The following is a 24064-nucleotide window of genomic DNA, read 5'->3' as shown; positions in this document are numbered from 1 at the left end:
TAATTAGGAAAATAAGAAACTATTCTAAAGATGAGACAAAATCTTCAAATATACTTGTTTGTGTGCAATTCTATGTCTGTCTTAGATTGCCTATATGCTTAAAAGTATTACTCCTCCATTTTTAAAATGTCCAAATCTAAGTATCATGACAACATATACATGAAACACAATTTTGAAGATCCTCCAGAAACTCCTAGTTTGACAAAACACAGAATGGTTCAATTTACCTTAAATCGATATTTTAAAAGTTACCAATTTCCAGGTGTCCTCTGCTAATGTATACATGTATGTACAACTGATTTTTATTAAACTTGTAGTCTATGACTTTGCTAAACTCGCTGAAGATTTTCTGTAAACACGATTTACAGGTTGAGGAGCTTCCCATCTATTCCTAGGTATCCTGAAAACTGTTATCATGAATGGATATTGGATTTTGTCAAATGCATTTTATGCATCTATGGAGATATTTGTACAATTTTTATTCCTCATTTACATGATAGATAACATAATTTTCAAATGTTGAACCAATCTTGTATTCCCAAGACATACACCACTTGATCATGATGTAATAGTCTTTTTATATATGCTGGGTTCAATTTGCAAATATTTGTTTAGGTTTTTGTCTGCAATTCAGGAGAAATACTGGTCTGTAGCTTTCTTATAATGTCTTCAGCTTTAGTTATCAGGATAATATTGGCTTCATAAATGTGTTGGGAAGTATACAGAAAAGTTTGTGTTTGGTAAAATTCACCAAAGAATTTATCTGGGCCTGAAGTTTTCTTTGCTGGGAGGTATTTTAACTAGGAATTCAATTTATTGAATAGACTTTTAGGCAATTTATTCTTGACTAATACCAAATAACATTAATTATTTTTATGTAAATCTAACAAAATATGTGCAAGGTCTGTGTGATACTACAAAACACTGGTGAAAGAAAATTTAAAAGACCTGAACAGCCCTGGCTGGTGTGGTCCTGTGGTTAGTGTTGGTCTTCGCACTGAAGGGTATTGGGTTTGATTCCCAATCAAGGGCATGTGCCTGGGTTGGGGGTTCAATCCCTGGCCCCAGTCGGTCAGGGCGCATGCAGGAAGAAGCCAATCAATGTGTCTCTCTCACAATGATGTTTCTCTCTCTCTCTCCCTCCCTCCCTTCCCCTCTCTCTAAAAATCAATGGAAAAATATCCTCAGGTGAGAGTTAACAACAACAACAAAAAAGACTTAAATAAATGGAGAGACTAAGTGTGTTCATGGATTGGAAGAGTCAATTTTGTTAAGATGTATATTCTCCCCAAGTTGATCTTTAAACTCAGTGTAACCCTAAACAAAATCACTGTAGACTTTGTAGAAACTGATGTGGTATTTCTAAAATTATGAAAAAGCAAAGGAATTAGGAAAGGCAAAACAAGCTTGAAAAAAGAGCAAAGCTGGAGGACTCATATTATCTGATTTCAAGACTTACTATAAAGTTGTAATAGTTAAGACAGTTTAGTGTTGGCAAAAGGATCAATACATAAGTCAGTGAAAAATAGAAAGTCCAGAAAAAAAGGCACAATACGGTCAACTGATTTTTGACAAAGTTGCAAAGGTAATTCAATGAAGAAAGTCATCTTTTCAACAAATGGTACATACCAAAGAAACTGGACATGCATATGTAAAAAAAATGAATCTTGAAATTAACTCAAACAATTCACAGGCCTAAACTGAAACCTAAAACTATAAAGCTTCTATAAGAAAACATAAGAGAAAATCTCCATGACCTTGGGTCATGCAAGAATGTTTTTGATACTATACCAAAAGCATAAACCATAAAAGCAAAAAATAATAATACATCAACTGTCATCAAAAGAAAAACTCTCTTCAAAAGAAATTGTTAAGACAAGCCCGAGAAAAGGATAAAAATATTTGCAAAACACATTTCTAATAAAGGACTACTCCCTAAACAATGAACGCTTAAAAACTCATTAATAAGAAAACAACCATATTAAAAAGGGGCAAAAGATCTGAACAGTTATTTCTGATGGCAAATAAGCACATGAAAAGACTCTCAATGCCATTAGGGAAATGCAAATAAAAACCACAGCAAGTTGGAGTTGCCGCTACATGCCTAATAGAATGACTAAAACAAAAAACAGAAAACAAATTGATGACCAAAATAAGTGCTGGCCAATAGCCTCTTACATTACTGGTGAAAATGCAAAGTGGTATGGTCACTTTGGAAAACAGTACGACAGTTTATTATAAAAATTAATGTTCACATAAAATGTTCAATCAGCTTTATTCACAATAACCAAAAATTAGAAACAACCCAAGTGTCCTTTCATTGGAAAATGGATAAACAAACTGTATTATAACTCAGCAATATAAAGGAACTAAATGTTGATATATGCAAAATTTATCATTTAGATTGACATATAGACTGAACTCATGCATTATACTAAGTAGAATAAGCCAGATTCAAAAGACTACATGCTATATAATTTACATGACACTCTGGAAAAAACAAAACTACAGGGAAATAAAACAGATCAGTGGTTGCCAGAGGGTAGAAATAGAAAGAGTGGTTGACTATATAGAGATGCACAAGGTAAAATTTTGGGGTGATGAAAATGTTTGTTCAATATTTTGATTACAGAAGTAGTTACACAACTGTATGTGTTTTGTTAAAATTCAATTATAATATAGGTAAATTTTACTATATGTAATTTATACCTCAATTTTTTTAAAAAAAAGGAATTCATCATCACACTTCCTATACACAGTGAAAGCACGCACACACAAATCTAATATACAAAATGTTCTCTTAGGTCGAAAATAATGTTCATATAGTCCATAAATGAAAAGAATTTTATAATATACACATCTATCATTTTACCAAAGAATGACTGAACCAAAATTCTATTGAGTACTAAGTTACTTATCAATTTTTTAAAAGATTATCAATACTTATCTTTTTCAAACCAACCTGATATGGTGTGTTCTGTAGTTTAGGCTGTCTTACAGCAGCTGCTGCCCCACCATACGTTGTTTTTCCAGGATAAAAAGGAGAATCTCCAAGCTGACTTGTTTTAAGGAATGAAGAACTCCCAAGTGACTGCACATAAATACAAAGATAAATTATAAGCAATAAACACTAAAAACTAATGTGATTAAATCAACTCCAATTAGTACTCACTGGGGAAAGTGTTCCAAAGGCAGACAAGTTGAATGCTGGTTTCTTTGAGCTGGTGGCAGTGTGCTGTGAGAGTGAATGAGACCGCTCAGCCTCTGGGGACCACAGAGGGGGCACTGAAGTATTCTTTGAAACAGTTATATCTAAAACAAAAATATGTAATGAAAAATAACAGCATTAATTATAAGACTCTAGATATTTATAAACAGAAAATGAAAATTAAGACTAAGTTGGAAAAAAAATTATCCCATGAAATTTAATTTTACTATCAAAATTATTTACTACCAAATGCCAAGAATACCTTTATCAGAAGCTCTTGAAGAAAACCCACTGGTAGTTGAGATGTTATCATCATCATGCTGAGAGGTAGAATCTTTAATTTCCTTTACAAGAGAAAATCCAGAACTGCCGATTGGGAATGCCGAGGATGTGGAGGGCTGACAGTGTAAAGTAGGAGATTCCAACATAGAGAAATTCAGATGGCTCCGATGAAGAGAAGGCCTTGTTAATACATCTGGGTAATTTGAAGCAGTACTAGTTGTTGAGGGTTCTTAAAAGAAAAGTATTAATATTATGAATATATAACTTAGAAAAAGCAAACCACCAAGCACAACAAAATACTGTTTTTACTTTCAGAAAACATACTATATAATAAATACAGCTTCAACTCAAATCACTGAGGCTTCCCATGATAAACCCAATTAAAACATTCTTTAGCCAAAAAAGGTTTCAACTAACTAAAATTAATTGACCTAATATAGTATCAAAATATACTTCACTGTTCACATACTAACTTCCAAAAATGCATGGTTCTTGATTTCCCTTGAATTGGTATCAGTATAAAAACCATCATTAAGATAAAATCAAAGCTGTATAAGAAATTCACAAACAAAAAGGATAGCTCAGTTGGTTGGAGAGTCCTCCCATGCACTGAAGGGTTGCAGGTTTGATTCTCGGTCAGGGGACATACCCAGGTTGTAGGTTTGATCCCTGGTTAGGGCACATACGGGAAGCAACCAATTGATGTTCTCTCTCTCTCTCTCCCCCCACTCCCTTCCTTCCTCTGGCTCTCAAGTCAATAAATGTATCTTTGGGTGAGGAGTTAAAAAAAAAAAAAAAAGGATAAAAAAGCATAAGTCTATCCCTCCAGAAACAACCACTATTAAATCTGTATTCTCCCAGATAATTTACAGTATTCCCCCTTTCTCCATGGGGGATAGTCCAAGACACCCCCACCCCCGTGGATACCTGAAACTGCAGACAGTACAAACCCTATAAATACTATACATTTCTTTTTACATACATACCTTTAATAAGATTTTATAAATTAGTCACAGTAAGAGATTAATAATAATAAAATAGAACAATTGTAACAGTATACTGTAATAAAAGTTATGTGAATGTGGTCATTCCTTTCAGGGGACACCTTGCTGAAGTCTTCATACAGGCTCAGTGCTTTCTGGCACAACATATCACTCAGAACATGTTTTCTGTTCTTATCTTCCACCCACAAATTTAATGCTGTTTCCATCTTAACTAAGCACTTATGCACTGTGGCTATAACTTTTGAAGCCTCAAAAATTACAAAAAAGGTGCAACAGCAAAACTAGCACAATTTTTTTTCCTTCTTCACAATTTCACTGACAGAAGATTCATTCTTACCATAGATTTTAGCAGCCTCTGCATATGATTTTTTTTCTTTCCCTATCAAGTCGAGAACTTTCTCCTTTTCACTTAAAGGAAGTACTTTCCGGCTTATCCTTAGCATATCACTCCTCTTCTGTTTTGGGACCATTTATTCAGTAAAATAAGTGTTACTTGAACACAAGCACTGCACTCAATCTGATAACCAGTGACTAACCAGCAGGGAGCCGGTAGACTTTGGACAAAGGGATGATTCATGTCTCAGGAAGGAGGGAGCAGGATGGCACAAAATTTCACCATACTACTCAGAACAGCATGTAATGTAAAACTTAGAAATTGTTTATTTCTGGATTTTTCCAATTAAAATTTTCAGGCCACAAATTACAACGGGTAACTGAAACCATGGAAAGTGAAACAGTAGATAAGGGAAGGGGGCACTACCGTATGTGCTTACACAAATATATGTTTTCCCTGATCACATAATCATGCTTATGCATCCTGTTCTGTGACTTTTTTCATTTACCAGTATAATTTTTGCCTCTACATAGAGAGCATTCACTTTAAAGATCACACTGTACTGTATCACACAAATTTATTTAAATTACTTGTAATTATTTTCCCAATACTCCATTGAACATGCATGCACTTTTATCTGCATACTTTTAAGAGTATTCTTTTGGATAAATCTATGATTCTTTAAGTATCTAAGAGAGACATGAGAAGAAATTATTAAACAAATATTCCTAAGCCACTCACAAAAAAATCTGATTCTGTAAGTCTAAAACTGGGCCCAAAAAACAGCTTATGTGGTTGGAAGTAGCCTGGGAATCAACAGGATACTCAATTACATGTGAAACTGCTGTCAAACTGGCTCAGAGTACATGCTCACTTTTGCTTATAATGCTGTGATTCAAAGATTTCCTGTCAAGTTACCCTCCCAATTGTAATTGCTTGCACATTTACAATTGCTTGTAAATGTGCAAGCAATTAACAATGCACATTTCCCCTATACTGTCACTGGATATGAACCATTTCTGATTTTGTCACCTTAACATGTCAAATGGCATCATCTGATTTTCATTTAGTTAAATTAGAGGGATACTAAGCATCCTTCCCTATATTCACTGGTAATTTATATTTCTTCTATTAAATGCTTAGTGATAGTTTCTTATACTAAGATTAATAAGATCTCATTTGTTTTTGACCAGTAAGATCAGTGTAATATAATCTGAAATATTACAAATAATTTTTCACTGTTGGTTGAAACCATTCATTTTTGGGGTGTTTTTTAAAAATCATTTTTTATTTTTCAATTACAGTTGACATACAATACTCTGGTATCTCGGCTGATACCAGGGATTTAAGGAGGTGTTGTGGGATTTCTAAATTCTGGCAGCCCTGGAACTTCGGTGTTTTCAGCACTGCTTTTTTCCCAAGTACTACTCACCTTCTAATATGTTTTCTCAACTCTATAGCACCTGCTATTTGGTAAGCCTTAGGTAGGGTCCATCAGCTCTGGATACTCCCATGTGGACTTCTGGAGGCCTGCCGTTTTCTACCTTCCAATGCCCTTAACTCTCATTTCTGCCTGATATGTTTTGCTTGAACTTCAGCTCTCTGTGCCAGGTCTAAAAATGTTCCCAGGCAGAGAGCGCTAGGTAGTGATAGGGTTCGCTTTGTGAAGGTGTGTATGTGTGTGTGAGTACATGCACACTCTATTTTCTACTGTCTGAAAGCTATTGTTTCATGTATTTTGTCAAATGTATTTTATAGTTATTTACAGTAGAAGAGCTAGTCTGGGAGCCCTGTTATTCTGGCCTAACTGGAAGAGTCTTTTGGAAACTTGACAAAGGAATCTAAAGTTTTTGAAAATACACCTGAAGATGAATATTAGAAATTCTGAAAAAGATTAAGGGGAATGAATGTGAGGTAGGTTGTAGTAACTTTTATAGCCATTAAATATGTTCTAAAGCTATCATATTTAAAATATTATAGCACTGGTACAGAAATATATAGATGTGTCATTGGGGAAAGTCTCTCGGAATTTAGTGCAGACGGTCCCCGACTTAACTAAAAATTATCCAACTTATGATTTTTTGACCTTATGATGGTGAGAAAGCAATACGCATGAAGTAGAAACTACTTTGAATTTGGATCTTTCTGAGCTGGCAATATGTGGTAAGATACTCTCATGATGCGGCTCCATCAGGCATGAGGATCACGAGGGTAAACAACTGATAATGATACTCTACAGTGTACTGTGTCGCCAGCTTTTTGCGATATTGTGTTCTGATCATCTTAAAGGTAGGCTAGGCTAAGCTATAATGTTTGGGAGATTAAATGTATTAGAATGCATTTTTGCCCTGGCCAGGTGGCTCAGTTGGTTGGAGCGTTGCCCTGTGCACCAGAAGGTCGAGGGTTCAATTTCCTGTCAGGGCATATGCCTAGGTTGCAGGTTCGGTTCCTGGTTGGTTGCATGCAAGGGGCAGTACATTGATGTTTTTTTCCCTTCCTCCCTCCCTTTCTCTAAAATCAATAAAAGCATGTCCTTGGGTGAAGATTAAAAAAATAATAATAATACTCTACAGAGAAAGATAATAGAATTTAGAATTTCTACATATATTATTCAAAATAACAATATTTAGTAAAAAAAAAAATCGCATGATATACATAAAAAAAGAAAAATATGATCCACAGTGGGAAGAAAAAATAGTCAAAAGAAACTGAACCCAAGATAGCCAGTGTATTGTACTTAACAAAGGCTTTAAAATAGGTATTTCAATACGTCCAAAGTTCCTAACAGACCTGTTAAAATTATTTGACTAGGATCACACTCACTGGGGAGAGTTAATTGAGGGACATAAGAAATCATTCATCATTAGGGAATTGTTAATAGAATTTAGCACTGTAATAGATTAAATGGAATATAGAGCCCCCCAAAAAAGCCCTCACATTTGTGGTCAAATGATCTTCAACGGGTGCCAAGACCAACATTCAATGGAGGAAGAATTGTCTCTTCAACAAATGATGTTGAGAAAACTGAGTATCCACATGCGAAAGAATGAAGTTGGACCTTTACCTTATACAATATACAAAAATTAACTCAAAATAGATTAAAGACCTGAACATAACACCCAGAACTTTTATAAAACTCCTAGAAGAAAACACAGGGGGAAAGCTTCATAATATTGGTTTTGACAATGATTTTTTGGGCATCACAGGCAACCAAAGAAAAACAGACATATGGGACTCTATCAAATTCAAACACTTTTGTGCACTAAAAGACACAATCCATACAGTGAAAAGGCAACTCAAAGAATGGTAGAAAATATTTGCAAATCATATATCTGATACGGTGTTACTATCCAGAAAATATTAAAAAACTACAAAGAAGTCAAATAATCTGATTAAAAATTTAGTAAAGGATTTGAACAGACATTTCTCAAAAGGTGATATACAAAAAGGTGAAAAGATGCTCAGCATCACTAATCATGACAGAAATGCAAACCAAAACCGAAAAGATACCACTTCATGCCCATTAGGATAGCTACCATCAGAAAAACAGAAAATCTTGGCAAGGATGTGAAGAAACTGGAACCCTTGTGCGCTGTTGGTAGGAAACATGAAATGGTGCAGACTCTGTGGAAAACAGTAAGGCAGTTCTCAAAATTTAAAAAGAGACCAACCAGCCCAGCCGGGCATGGCTCAGCGGTTGAGTGTCGACCCAGGATCCAGGCGATCGGGGTTCGATTCCCAGTCAGGGCACATGCCCAGGTTGCAGGCTCAGTCCCCAGTCGGGGGCATGCAGGAGGCAGCCGATGAATGACTCTCTCATCATTGATGTTTCTATCTCTCTGTCCCTCTCCCTGCCTCTCTATGAAATCAATAAAGATAAATTAAAAAAAAAAAAGAGAACCACCAAATGACCCAACAATTCCACTTCTGGGTATACAACCAAAAGAACTGAAAGCAGGGTCTCAAAGAGACCACGTTCAACCACATTCGTAATAGCATTGTTCACAACAGCCAAGAGGTAGAAACAACCTAAGTGTCAGTGACAGATGAATAAATGTGGTATATACATACAATGGAATATTAATCAGCCTTTAAAAGGAAATAAATTCTGGTACACACTACAACATGAATGAACCTTAAAGGCATTAAGCTGAGTGAAATAAGCCAATCACAAAAGGACAAATACTATATGCTTTCTGCTCATAGACCCATTCCACTCACCTAGCAGTTACACCACACCCAAGTTCATGTGCTGTGGGAGGCATTCTCGGTTTCATTGTAACAGTTAACATTTATACAGTTCTCCCTTAGTGCCGGTTTACCTTCTGCATTACTAACTGTTGGCTCAGGAGTGATTCTCCCATCATGAATATTAGCGCTCTCCTCATCAGCATATATCAGATGATCATCTTCTCTATTTTCCGGCCACTGTGGTCCCTCTCTTGTGTCTGTTGAGCAGCTGCATACATCTTCATTCCTGTTGAAGTATCTCTGAAGCCATCCTGGCACAATATTCTTAACAGATTCTGTAACCCTGCTAAGAATGCCCTGTTGGGGAAAAAACACGTACGGCAGTTTTAGTAATTTATCTTTTTAAGTAAGTACCAACTTACAAAGAGCCATACCAAGAAATACACAACTGTTTTAAACAAAGTTTCCTAAAATTCAGTTACTTGAGCTAATGCTGACATAATGGTATTTTACAAATTCTACAAATTTCTACTTTTTCTTTCTTCCATATGCATATATTCGTGAGTCAATAATTATCCCAAATGGCCATACTAGGAATCTTTAAGAAACTCCAATAGGCCATCAAATAAGCAATAAGTTTAAATTTAGTAATAAGATATGCACTAAAATGTTAAAATCTAAGAAAAGGCATCCATTTTTCTCTCAGCATATAAAAGGAAGCAATATAAACAATAGCTTCAACAGCTTCTTGAAGCAATTATTTTACTGTGCATTCTTTTAAAAAGAACAAATAATTAGACAAATAAAAACTAGACTTTTTTAATCAATGACTCTCTCTCATCACTGATGTTTCTATCTCTCTCCCTCTCCCTTCTTCTCTCTGAAATAAATCAATAAAGACATATTTGAAAAATAAATAAAAGACAGGCAATAAAACAACTAATCTAACATAATAAACTCACAAAATAATCTAAAATGCTTTTCGATGGCAAAATCTCAAATATTGCCAAATATTGCCTGAATATCTGAGGAATTAATTTTATTCTGGTAACTTTTAAAGGGAGGAAAAACATGGAATTTAACAACTATCCATATTAACATTTAGTGTAGCTTTGCTATGTGCTAGGCACTATTCTAAGCAGTTTATACATATTATTCAATTTAGTCCTCACAATACTTTTAAGAAGCTGGTATTAATAGTGCCACTTTATGAATGAAGGGACAATGAAGTTAAATAACTTGCCCCAGATACAAGCACAACTACTATGGTTTATCTAGGACAGAGTAAAAGCATAGGTGGGGATTGGTAGGACCTATGAAGTTTGAGTACTACCTCCCTGTACTTTGTAACTCTAGGTAAAATAATAGTAATACCCCCTCTCCTGCTATTATCTGAATGAATTACAGTGACGATCCAGTGAAATTATGTGAAAGCACTTTGCAATTTACAAAATATAACAAACATATACTGATAATTTTATTACTAATGAGGAAAAAAAAACCTCAGAAACAAACTGGAGTGAAACAATCAATTTTAGGCAATAATAGCCATCCTAGTAGCATTAGCAGAATTTCAGAGAAAAAGTCTGGGAAAGGAAAAAATGAGTTGGCAGGTACAGAAAACAATAAAGTCAAGGCAGAATGCATAAATAACCATGAAAGCAAACCCAAGACAAAGCAGCCTTGAGAAATTCTGTCAATGGAAAAGATGGAAGACACCTGATACAGTCACCTGACCAGTATTTTCCTTATTGATTAGAAAAGTGTAATTATTTTTGGGAAACTGGGAAATATGTAATTATTTTTCCACATATTCTCCAAACAGAAATTTTAAACAGATCTACAATGTAAGCTCTCTAGCAACACATGAAGCCAACAGCCCTAGAATACTCACTACTGAAAAAACTACTGCACTGTTTCCCTTTTCTATGCTAATGTTATAGTATTAGTTACTTTGGAAACAAAGATTATAAACCTACATCCAAATTTAATATTTATAAAAAACACAGTATTTACTGTTTTTACTTATTACTTATACTTAATATTACCCCTCCACATATTTCAAAAGACTTGAAAGTGAAGTGCTTACAAGCTATAACATAGTCTAAATAAGACTTGAAAAATGTAAGACGTATTTTTTATGAAATGATAAATTAGCTAAAGCGCTATCGCAAGAATTTAGTAAAATAAGCCTTTTGTGGACTTCCTCTAAGGTGTTTGCCTACTAAAAGTATCAGAGATTCCTGTGATCCCTACTCAACTGAGCAAGTACAGAACTTCGATTAATACCATACTTAACCAAAGGTCACTTCTGTGGCAGCCTTACATACTGTGATGAAAAATCAGTTATCAAAACTAATCCATCAAAATGGATGTAATAAAGCTCATTCACTCAAGCTCATGAACTCTGCTTGAAGACCTTCTTTTTTCTAAACTAAAACCTAACCAATTTAACTATCTCAGCCCACAGCAGCTTAGAACAAGAAAATCATGGAGGGGGGGATGTTACTAATAGCACAATGAATGACAGCACGAAGAGCTTGACAGTAAAAAGAAATACAGAAATAAAACGGACTTGGAACCATTATTAGAAAACAAACATGTCTATACTTCAATATACCTCTGTAGGGTAAGTGACCCTAAGTAACCAAGAAAAGTTAAATCAAGCTCTGTATATTCTAGCACTAGTGGTCCCTTTCCCAGTAATGTCAGCATCATCTCAGGCTCCATCCCAGCCCTACAAGTCAGGAAGTAGGGCTCACCTGTTCCAACAAACACTCCCAAGTGATTCTGATGTATGTTAAAGTTTGAGAACCACCACTCTAGTTAAAGAGATTAGGAAATTAGATACAGTTAACAAAATTACAATACAGTTTAGGAGAAAAGTCCCTCTACTAGAGGTTAATAAACTATGTATACTTAAAGTCTTAAGATTCAGTTGACTGGAAAACATATAATGTAGAGCCCTAGTCAATTAAAATAGAAGGTGGAGCAAAAGTAGGTTTATGAATTTGAGTACACAAAAGTTTATTCCTGCATTATCATTTATTAATTATTGTATTCTTTTCCATACAAACAACTGTAAACTTACTTTTGCCCCACCCCGTATATCATAAAATATTCTAAAATGAATGAGAAAAACAAATTGCAGTGGTCTGTGCAGAATACAATGCGGCTTATAGAACCACTTCCCCAGTGTTTCCCAGACTGGTCAGGATTTTTACCTGTACTATTACTTAATGACTTTCTATCCACTCATTTCTCTTAATAAATTAGCTTTTCCTACACAATAAAATGTATCAATTCACAGACTTGATGCTATGCTGGTCTTCACTTGCCCTCCCCTCACTCCATTCTTGATATGCTGTCCCACAAAACTGGCTTCTGGAAGAACTGGCCTACAAGAGATAGTAGAGGATACCAGATATTAGAGGCTGGGAGGAAAGAGAAGTCTTTCTTCCTGTGCTCCCTCTCTGCTTAAGAGTCCCCTCTCCAAAACTACAGTTCCAGGAGGTGGCTCCTTCTCCACTCGTTACACCATTTCTTCCCTTCATCCTTCCAGTCCTGGGGATGGTAGCAGCTTCTGTTACTGCTAGTCTCTGGGACTCTTGCTATCCTGTATTTATTCCTTTAAATACAGGATATCTCTAAGTAGACTCTCAAAGATACTTCAGTTAAAACATCCAGAGTGAACTGTTTCTTGGCGGGTCCCTGTCCTACTTGCTAATTTTTTGTCTATTAACATGAAAACTAAAAAGTCAGTCCATGTTGTCAGTTAGATTCAGCTTCTCTATCAACAATGGAAAACATGTACCACACCTGGGAAAGTACTCTTATTACCCAAAAGTTACATCCAACCTTTATCTCTGTAAAAAAGTACACAAATAGGCCAGAAAAGAGGCTTTGTTGTGGTGAATAGTTTAGAATCTTATCTAACTCATAGATGTAAAGGCAGACACTGCTTTTCTTCATTCAGTTCATTCAATCAATATTTACTGGTCGCGTACTACATGTCAGGCACAGAAAACTGGGGAGACAGCAAAGAACAAATTCCTGCCTTCTTAGAACTTATATTCTAAGTTAGGGAGACAAATGAACAAACTAGTAAATACGTAACACATAATATGATGATTTGGTGCTATGTACAAAAATAAAGCAGGGAAGCAAAATGGGACAGGTATTTTATTTAAGCAAAGACCTAAAAAAGTGAGAGGTAAGATATGCAAATTTCTAGTGGAGAAGTATTATAAACTGAGGGAACAAAAAGTGCAAAGACTGAAATATAGGAGTGTCCTTGGTACGTGCTGACCAAGCTTCCAGTAACCTTTTTAATAAATGCAAAATCTAATAAACTTTAAATAACTACCCTTTAAAATTCCCCTTTAATGTGTGTATGAGAGAGAATCTATGTGTAACCTTTTGTTCTGTAGCTTATATATCTGGTCACTATAAAAGGACTAAAACAGTGATCCTCAAATCGAATTCTTCAGACCAGCAGCTTTGGTGTTGATCTTGAGCATGTTAGAAATGGAAATTTTTTTTTAAAGCTCCCGAGGCGATTTTTATGCCAATTGAAGTTTGAGAACCACTGTACTAAAATCCTCTAAAAACTCAATGACTGTCATCACAATTCAGGCCATCGTAAACATAATCCTGAGTATAAGCTTTACTACAATGAAGTCTTAGATAAAAGGCATCCTATTTCCATAATCATCTCATTATCTATCAAATAACATTACACCAATTTTTATAAATTTCTACTTAATAATATAAACTCTGAAAATCAAACTAGACATAGACATAAAGGTCTTACCTTTGAAACTATTTTATTTCCAGTGTTAAAGATCTGACACAATAAATAACCAACTACCAGATACTGGAATTTTAAAGCTACCAAGAAAAAGAAATCTCCTGATTACACACAGAACTGGGCAGGAGAGTATAAAGAGGTAAGGGACCCTGTCGATGAAATAAATTTGGAGAACTACTTCCTGCCTGGCAATTTTTTTAAAGAGTTTCAAAGTACTAAAGATAGACTTCAGCCACTAATGGAAAACTGAGAAAGAATGAAGGGAGTTAGAAAGGGGGTAAAACAGTTTTCTTATTGAAGAAAAGGTTCCTGACTCTATTACCGAAAAAGGTCTCTTTTCAGGAGTTCTTAAGAGAAGATGCTTCAGGTCTTTAACAGGAATAGGGCAAATCAGTTTTCTATGTGAATCTGAACAAAGAATGCTTTATGATATTTAAAACAAACAAACAAAAACTTGAAGGGGAAATAGAGTAAAGGCCTACTAGGCATGAATAAAGTCCCACTTTACCAGATTAGCTTCCTCCCTACTTTCAGGGGCTTCAGGGGTAAGCATGACTGCCACCTAGGTACATCTTCCTCCAAGTCTGGGACAGTCACTCCCTTACATGTGCCAACTGTGCCCTGTACTTTCTACAGGATGGCAATTAGCCTGTCTATCACCTCCACTAGAGCATCAGCTCTGGGAGGGCAAGCACTAGATCTGTACAATGCCCAGATCAATTGGTACATGGTTTTAATTTATCTACAACTATACTGCTCAACAACTCTCTTATTCCCACATATGAATATTCCATGACAAGTTTCTAAAAAGGTCATCAGTAATTCTAGAATTTAAAAATAAATAATACATTTGCTTCGTGTAATAATTTCACCTTAAGCAAATATTATTTTTGTTGCTACACTAATAACCCTTCCTCCAAAACAAAAAACTAAACAAAACAAAAAAACATGTGATGTTATCCAAGAGCACAGGGAAATTGAACCATCCCCTGGAATGATAAATAACACAAAGCCAACTAAATAAAGAGAAGCAGAAAAGTAGCTAAAGAAAGCAAAACTAAATGAAGGTCTTAGGAAAAATCAACAAAACAAATGGTGCATTAAAATCTTAAAAATACTCCTTGTAATCCTAAAGCAAAGTCTACACTAGATAATCATAAGTAATGAAGTTGAATTCAAAGGTAAAAGTGTGTGTGAATGTTTAAACTTGGACTGGAGAAACTGATCGGGTGTTTTCTCTCCAAGAAACAAGGGTTCTGCATCTGGCACAGGACATCAAAAATTCCACTGAGATTTATAATAAATATTCAATATGGGGATCAGAAGTAAATTGAATTCAATACTACACACATATTAAGCATATTCAATGTATAAGAACTGTGAATATATTAGCTTTTCAAATTACATTTAACCTGAGTTCAAGGACTAATGAAAGAAGGCTGAGGTGGGGCAAGGCTCTTCTACAATCCTAACTCAGAACTCATTTGTAATGAAGAAGATATTCTTTTCCTATATATCTTTTCAACAACTGGAAACTTCCAAATAACCACAGACATCTCTCCCATGTGGCCAACTCCTTATCATTACCATATAGCAGTGATTTTCAACCAGTGTGCCCACAGCAAGAATTTTTACAACATGCAACACCTGACTATTTAGTCAGGGGCACTGACCTCTTTTCCCTTAGACTGTCAATAAGAAAGTGACAACAGCCAACACAACAGACGTATAGTGTGAATGAATCAAGGTAATACTTTTTTGCCCTGCCGGTGTACCTCAGAGGTTGAGCGCTGACCCAGGAACCAAGAGGTCGCCGGTTCGATTCCCAGTCAGGGCACATGCATGGGTTTCAGGCTCGATTCCCAGTAGGGGGCGTGCAGGAGGCGGCTGACTGATGTTTCTCTCTCTCCACCCCTTTCCCTTCCGCCCTCTCTAAAATCAATAAAAACACTTTTTTAAAATTATACCTTTTTTGATCAGATCAGCAAAAATAGATTTTTTAGGTGATGGGAAAGGTTGAAAACCTCGGCTATACAGCTTCCCTCCTCCTTATATACAGCTCTCTACTCCTGTTCGTTTTCTTGGCTTCAGTTCTGTTCGACTCTTTTCTTCACATTATCCTCTACTAAACAGTAGTATCCAGATCATAAAGTCTCCTCGAATAACTTCAACGGACTTCTAACTGTAAATATCAGATACAATCCATACTGAGTGCTAAGGCTCTGGAGCCCTAGTCCACCAGAATACACAGATGTGACCTCTACCTGCTCTTCAGGCGCCTTTACTCCGCTGAGGCCTGTCGCTCACCCTTAGCTCTCTTCCAAGGTTCTGTGCACACTCTCCCTACCTACTGAACTCCCCTGCCACCAGCTCTCCTTTTCAAGCTTTTTAAAAGTCTTATTTCATATAATCTGTCTAATCAGTGTTCCCCTTGCTCCCTCCAAGCCCAAGCGAAGAACAAGACTAACAACCCAAAACGTCACGTGAGACTTAAAGAATGTCTAATTAGCCAGGCCAGGGGTGGCTATCGACCTAGGATCCAGGAAATCAAGGTTCAAATCCAGGTCAGGGCACATGCCCGGGCTGCAGGCTCAATTCCCAGTCAGGGGGTGTGCAGGAGGCAGCCGATCAATGACAACTCTCTCATTATTAAAGTTTCTTTCTCTCTCTCCCTCTCCCTTCCTCTCTCTGAAATCAATAAATATATTTTAAAAAATATCTAATTATAAAAACACTAAAAAGTAAAAACATAGATGTCATTCTAATCTTTCAGTTGTTTCCAGCTTTTTGTGGGCGTTTTTTAAACAATGCATCTCTAGCCTAACTTTAATACTTAGTTATTTCCATGAAGAGAAAAAGTAGTCAAGTATTCAAATTCTAATGCTGTAATAATGAACCTAGTTTCAATAATCTGAATTTAACCTACAAATCTAAATTATTAGTTGTTGTATTTTTCAACCAACAGATAGGCAGTCAGCAGCCACGCTTTCCCTATCTACCTAGTCCAAATCCTTCTAGACACTTAAAATCCAGACTTCATTTCTCTTCTCAGCTTCAAGAGATCAAGCCAAAAAACATGAGCATAAAAATTATTCTGGCTAAAGAATTAAAAACTATCATTAGCCACACATTTCCAAATTCTTCAAAACTCTCTGTGACTAATGCAGTAAGGAGAAACATGACCTGGCTTAGTCTTATTTTTAGTTATCCGTATTATAGAGGCAGTATTAAAAATCAACAATAATCAAACAAGGACAAGAAAAGGTATCCCTAAAGGACCCTCAAGCTACCAATATAGGAGACCAAATAAAAAGCTAAAGCAGTTTAGTTTAACCCACTCAGAATTGTCTACAAGATATTGCCACTTTTTTTATGTTTTTATTGATTTTAGACAGAAAGGGAGGGAGGGGGAGAGAGAGAAACATCAGTATCAGTTCGCTGCCTCCTGCATGTCCCCTACTGGGGATTGAGCCCACAAGCCAGACATGTGCCCTGACTGGGAATGGAACCTGTGACCTCTTGGTGCATGGGTCAACGTTCAACCTCTGCGCTACACCGGCCAAGCTACCACTTTTCTTACACAATGTGTAAGATTTTATTTCTTAAATCACACTATAAAAAAGGTAAGTGAAATCAAATAAACTGACAAGCAAACTGAAATATCTATAGACAGAAAAGGCACTGTACTATCCTATTTCTGACAGTAAACACAGTAAATTGCATCTGGTGGCGAGACTTTAATTGTATATGTGCTTCCCAAAACACAGAATCTTTTAAAAATATATTACAACCATGACCATTATATCTTTCCAATAATATGCTGTGCCTAATGAAAATGTTTTAATTAGTGACATCAAACCAAAGTGTTCATTTTACTTCGGATAGATAACTCCTCATCGAGGGACTTTGCAGGAAACGGAGAGAACACGTGGGCTTTATGATCATTTATCTTATTAGAAAACTTAGTAAGTAAATTGATAAAATATCACACACAATGGCCTCTCATCACAAACAAAATAATGACATTGCTGAAATAATTTAATACTTGAATTTACTTTCCTATACACTTAAATGTCTGCATTTCTATAAGGAAAACATTTTAAAAATACTTAAGAGAGTAGTAATAGTTTAAAGTTTGGCCTCATCACTTAACAAACAAGTCCTTAAGTCCAATATGTGCCTATAAAAGATTGAGCTTCGGTACATAAAAGCAAAAACCTCTACAAAGAAACAGCAAAATTCAGAGACAATTAAAACATTTAAATCAAAAGGTTCTGCCCTGGCCGCTGTGCTCAGTGGTTAGAGCTTCAGCCATCACATGGAAGTATCCAGGATTCCATTCCAGTGTCAAGGATTCCATTCCATGAAGGGCACATATCTGGGTTGCAGGTTCGATCAGTGTGGGTCGGGATGCATTCGGGAGGCAACCAACCCATATGTCTCTCTCGCATGGTTGTTTCCTTCTCTTTCTCTCTCTCTTCCTCCCTTCCACTCTCTCTAAAAATCAATGGAAAAAATATCCTCGGGTGAGAATTCACAAAGAAATAAAAAAAATAAATAAAAAGGTTCTATTTAATCACAACAGTTTCAAATGAGTCCTTACTTTATATGCCAGGCTCTGTTCTTAGAGCTTTACTTATCTCATTTAACCCTCACAACAATTTCCACTTTACATATGAGTAAATTGAGCACAAAGAACTTAAAAAACTTGTATTTATTTACAAGTTTATTCCAAGTCCTGGCAGAACACAGACCCAAACCCAAATGCTCTAAATCCATTCTAGTAGTTTCTCCCCTATCAACTATTTCCATTTCTATTTCCCTGGATAGAATTAAGTATCTAGGATAAAGAAAATAAAGATAAAAATCAAAATCAAAACTACTTAGTGACTTCAGGAATGAGCTAGGTATTCAACCTCTAAATATCCCTCCTTTTCAAAACTAAGAACATGCTTTAGCCTTCAGATACCAAGCAGAACATACTTATTTGGAACAAAGTATCATGTAGAAGGTACCAAAACAAACAAACAAAAAACCCCATATCATCACATAAATCGGGGTAGGACAAACCATGGTCTGTAGGCCAAATTCAGCCCCAGGCCTGTTTTTATAGTCTTCAGGCTAAGAATGGTATTTACATTTTTTTAGGGGTTGTAAAAAACAAAACAAAGAACTTGCAGCACAAACCTAAAATACTATCTAGTCCTTTATAGAAATAGTTTTTGGACTCCTGATCTAAGTTACTGAATAGATAAAGGGGTTTCCTCCCCCTTTATGAAATACCTAAATGCATGAACTGACTTGTAAGACAAAATACATCTAGTAAGATAAAATAAGAGGATTCCCTTAGCTCCAAACCAGAAGACAAAACCTCTGAAGCACATCCCCCCAAAAAAGGGCAAAAATAAGTAGTTCCCTCTCACCAGGAGGTGGCAGTAGATTCTTCCAGAGGCAAGGTTCTGGTTTGCCCATGGGCTCAAGTGTTTTGTGGTGGCTATTAAGAAAAGCAGCTTGACCTTCCAGAGCTGACTTTCTGGGCCTGACAATCTGCACAAAAAGGAAATCGGAAAGGAGACTGAACAGGTGACAAGAACTAACCACATCCTTTTTAGTGACCTGTTCGCTCCCAACCAGAAAAATGACACCATTTCCTAAATGCATGTGGGCTAAGAATTAGGGGATAGGAGAGAAGACAAGTGAAAAACGATCAACTTACATCACTTGAGGGATGTTCTTCACTTATGATTCTACAATTCTTAAGTTACTACACTTCAGTTAGCTGAGTATGATAATGGATTTCTGTGACCACAGCTTCAAGCAAGATGGCATTTTTAAAGATCAGAAGTTAAAAGTACAACTGCAAACTTTAGATATATTTCAGCAGAGCTAAACCAGAAGTCAAAACAGGAAACTACAAGTCAGTTGAACACATGCAAAAGTCACAGGTACTGCGTGACTGCACAAGCCGGCTGGCCTGACAGGCAATGGCAAACATCCATTTACTAACAGTGCCAGACCTCTCATTCTTATTCCAACCCTCTACTACATAACCAAAACTGTCATTTTGCTCAGAAACCCTTGAACACTTGATCAAATGACATTAGTATAAAACATGCCATGTCATGAAGTTGCCTGCTATTCATGATGACTCAGCAGCTGCTGCAAAACAGAGGTGACAGCCTAGGATAGTAGACAGCAAGTCCACAAAAGTTCCAGTAAAGCAAAGTCCTTATTTTAAGATTTTTTTTTAAATCAATAATATTAAATAGAGCATTATTTTGCATATTCCTGAATACTTTTCTTTGGTAGCTTCTGACAATATTAAGTAACACCTACAGTGTTGATCAACAAACCCCCAAACATCTTTAATACCAATTCAAAAGCTAAAAATGTATTTTTCTTTTCAATTAAGTGACTGAGGCAAGAAGCTGAAAGTATTTTAGATAGGGAAATAATAAATTATCAAGCTCTAAAACAAAACTACACAGCCTAAAATTATATCAGCTCTAAGACAGGTTGGATCATAGGTGTTATGTTAAGGCATCATTTACCCAAATTTAGATTTTTACCTAAGTACATTTAAAAATAAGCTGTGATTATAACTTTTGCCACCTGGAATATATTAGCGCCTTTCTAAAGTCTGTGCAGACAATGACCTGTTATTTAAAACATTTCATTTTTTATGTGCTAACCTTCTTTTAAAGAGATCTAAGAAAGCACTCAGAGACATTTACTTTTCAGGAGAAACAGAAAGCATGTGTCTAACTTCCACTCTACAAAAGGATTAGGTTAAATGGCCAGGCTTGTGACCTGAATTCTAATCTTAAATCTGCCTGCATGCACCCCTGTTCCTCACAAAGAAATCTGAATACCAAGTACTTTCTTTTTATATCTGGGGAAAAACTGGTGGGAATATAGTAATGCCAAGAGTTCTAACCATTAGTAGAAAGCTACTTAATATTATAAACCACAATTTTTGCTATTAAAAATTTCCATTTTTACTTTCAAAATTGTTTTTTAATGATACAATTTAACACTACCAGCAAACATGTTAGTGTTCAATATTCATCATCACCCTGCATAAAGCAATCTAGGAAACCTACCTTTAAGAGTATGCAACAAGTTATCAGACCCTTCCGACATATTTTTGCTTTTTAACAAGTTTAAGACACACACTTACTTGCTACCTTAGTATCATTGAGTTTTATAAGTGATTTTTATTAAAATAAGTTAACATTTTCCTACTCAATCCCCATAACAAACAAGTAACATTAAAAAATAGAATTTTCTCAGAATCAAATGTCTCATTTACAATTAGGATAAACTCTGTTTCATAATTTCGAACACCCAGGAAAGAGCACACTGGGCGGTTAAATGATAAGACCACCAACATTCGTGTGTCAAAAGTACCTAAACTTCTGGAATACGCCCCATAATATTAAAACATTTTGTGCACAAGAAGTGGCGTCCTGGTCAACTGTGCATAATGCAATTCTAAGCTCCAAAATAATAGGAGGTGGTGAGCTGATGGGGGAATAGTCTCGCAACAGAGAAAAGACGTTAAGGGTTGAGAGGGACTTTCAAAATGCCCCAGTGCCAAGGTAACTGTAACCCGGCTTAAAAAAAATAAAAAATCTAAGCCAATGGCTCTCTGATCGGGGAAGGTACGTGGGCAGGGGAGAGGGAGAACTAATTATTAGGTCGAGACTAGGTTACTCCACTTTCTAAGTAACGGCGCCCCCACCAGTCCCCAGTGCCCCAGAGACAGATTTCCTCGGGGCAGCCCACTCCCCAAAAACACTGAAACGCGGGAGACTAGAATACAAGACGCTTAGGGGCCTCCAGCCACATCTTCCTTTCTCCCTCGAGAGGACGTGAGTAATACCCTCAAAGCCCCATCCCCGCCAAAAACGAAAGAAGCGCGCTCCGTAGGCCTAGAATTTCTGTTCCCGCCCTGCGCCGGCCGGGGGAAGCCCCAGCCCGGGAGGGTTGGGAAGAGGCGGCCCGAACCACACGTGTGTGCGGCAAAGATCGGCCTGTCTCAGCCCACTTCCCGTCGCTGCCCCAGCGGCCTGAGCTCCCGCCGCCGCGCCCGGGCCTTTCCTCGGGCCCTCCGGTCCGGTCCGGTCCCGTCCGCTCCGCTCCACGTGGGGCGCCAGGGCGGCTCACCCCTGTTCCCTCCCGCCAAGTTCCCGACCCGCAAAACCACTAGGGAGTCGGGGTCCCGTACCTGGTGCTTTGGTCGCCCCTGCTGGTAAGGCTTAATTGGCCCCTGGTGGCAACGCCGCGTCCGGATCTTGCCGCCACCGCCCCCTCCTATTCCTCCGGCTCCCGAGGCCATGGCGGAGCCTCCGCTGCTTCCCGCTCCGGGGCGAGTAAGGGGGCGGGAGAGGCAGAGGCTGCCGCCTTAGAGCCCCCTCCCGCCCACCCCCAGCCCACAAGTCCGTCCGCGCGGCCCACACTGGAGGGTACAGGCGCACCAGGAACCGCGAGGCGGCAAGCAGAGTGGAGAGAGAATGCGCGCGGGCAGCAGGGAAGGCGGTGGCGGCGACAGAGGCCGAGGAGCTGGCTCCGGTCCGGTAGTCACTCGCAGAACCCCTCCTCTGTATGTGTCACGGTCTCTATGGAGATCCCCCGCAGAGAACAGGGCGAGCGGCTCTACGCGCCGCTGAGGCCTAACGCGACCGCCGGCTGATGGGGATTCTTCCTCCGCCGCCCTAGCAGTGGCTGCCGCAGTTGAAGCCGCCGGCGCCGCCCGCCTACCACTCCCCTTTGCGCACAGCGCGCCCGCCCCGGCGTCGTCGTCCCTGCAGTCGCCGCCGTTGTTGCGCCTATTGCTGCTGCTAACCACGCCGCCGCGGTCGCGAGCCAGGGCGCCGTCACTCGTTAGCGCCCGACGCGTTTCCGTCATCACGCTGCGACCGGATGATTGGCGAGAAAGCCGGAAGGGCTGAGCGAGCCCGCGCTCTCTGCCGCGCGGCACGCTGGGAAACGTAGTTCAGCCGGGAAACCGACTTCTCTCGTGGGGGGAGGGGGGAAAGCGGAAGGAGACCCGCGGATCGCCGCAGCGCACAAAGCAGGGGCTCTATCCCTTGTACTACTCTTAGCGGTAAACTTGGGCTTTGAAAAAGGCGTTTTAGCTTTCCCACTCTACTCCCCGTTGGTAAAACGGGCAGAAAGAAGTAAGCCCTTAGTAAACTCAAAGACAGCAACTAATAACCAATAAAAACTGGTTGAAAAAACAATATCCATAGTATTTAAGCCTAAGCCAGAATTAGAAAATACATAGTTTCATTAATGTTCCACTAAACCTGTAAGGGCCCAGGCCGGTGTGTTCAGTGGTTAGAGCCGCCCGTCGTCCCGAAGGGTCGCGCGTGCGATCGCTGACCAAGGGCAGGCACCCAGGTCGCAGGCTCAACGCCCTCCCCGGGGGCGCCCGCGGGAGGCCACCCAATGGGTGTGTCCCCCCTACACTGATGCGCGCTCCCTCTTTCTCTTCCCCTCCCTTCCACTCTCTAAGAAGAAATGGAAAAAATATCCTCAGGTGAGGATTAACAAAGAAAATAAGGGCCTTGTTGTCTAACACACAAGGACCGGAGTTCTGGCTCTGCCACTCTTAGAGCTTGACCTTGGGTAAGTCAAAGCCTGAGCCCTCGGCTTCCTCCTCCGTGAAATGGGAACTTTAAAATCTACCTGATGAGCTGCTGTGATCATCTGGTAACAGTGTTTCCTGGTATACAAGAAGTGCAGTAAATGGTTACAATGACTACCTATGAAGCCGACGCACATTAGAGGTAAGTCGTATGTTACCAGTAATAAAAGTATACGTATATTAACAGCAAATACAAGGCATTATATTTAGGAGAGTGAATAAGTGAGCTAGGCTCAAACCCTGAATTTACAAAATAAAGAGATTGTAGGAGTTGACGATTAAAAAGGTCTTGGTGACCACATGGCCCAGCCCTTATTCAAGGTCAAAACCAGTCTAAAAAATTCAGATTGCACTTTTGATTGAACTAGGCAGTCAAAGCCAGGATGTAACCCAACTTTTCTCTAAAATTTGAGACAAATACCCAACTAATCAGGAAGGGGGAAAAAAAATCTGTGAAAAAACATAGGCTTAATATTCCATTTAAGATAATTGACTTTAAAGCTTATACGTGGACTTCATTTCAAATCTTTGTAGCCCTGTGGACGTTACTGATCCTTTTCCTAAGCTTCAGTTTCCTCATCTG

The 24064-nt window shown here is 38.1% G+C and overlaps 1 protein-coding gene across 3 annotated transcripts in view; it reads right to left on the bottom strand.

Moving 5' to 3' along the window:
- Positions 1 to 22591, bottom strand: part of NUP153 (nucleoporin 153) — a 66645-nt gene extending 44054 nt beyond the window's left edge. Inside the window, exons 1-5 of one of the 3 annotated variants that reach the window (XM_016205261.2) lie at positions 22060 to 22591; positions 9151 to 9376; positions 3471 to 3719; positions 3173 to 3312; positions 2963 to 3091 (exon numbers count right to left, since the gene is read on the bottom strand). In XM_016205261.2, the coding sequence (XP_016060747.2) occupies positions 2963 to 3091; positions 3173 to 3312; positions 3471 to 3719; positions 9151 to 9376; positions 22060 to 22170 (855 nt within the window). In that variant the 5' untranslated portion in view covers positions 22171 to 22591. The other 2 variants (XM_087820629.1, XM_016205267.2) reach the window with 2 other exon arrangements.
- Positions 22592 to 24064: the final 1473 nt, after the last annotated feature.

This window comes from Miniopterus natalensis, chromosome 9 (assembly GCF_054644295.1).
Source record: "Miniopterus natalensis isolate mMinNat1 chromosome 9, mMinNat1.hap1, whole genome shotgun sequence".
Classification (NCBI taxonomy): Eukaryota; Metazoa; Chordata; class Mammalia; order Chiroptera; family Miniopteridae; genus Miniopterus; species Miniopterus natalensis.
Note: the sequence above shows the minus strand (reverse complement) of the source record. Positions and strands in the feature narration are given on the sequence as shown.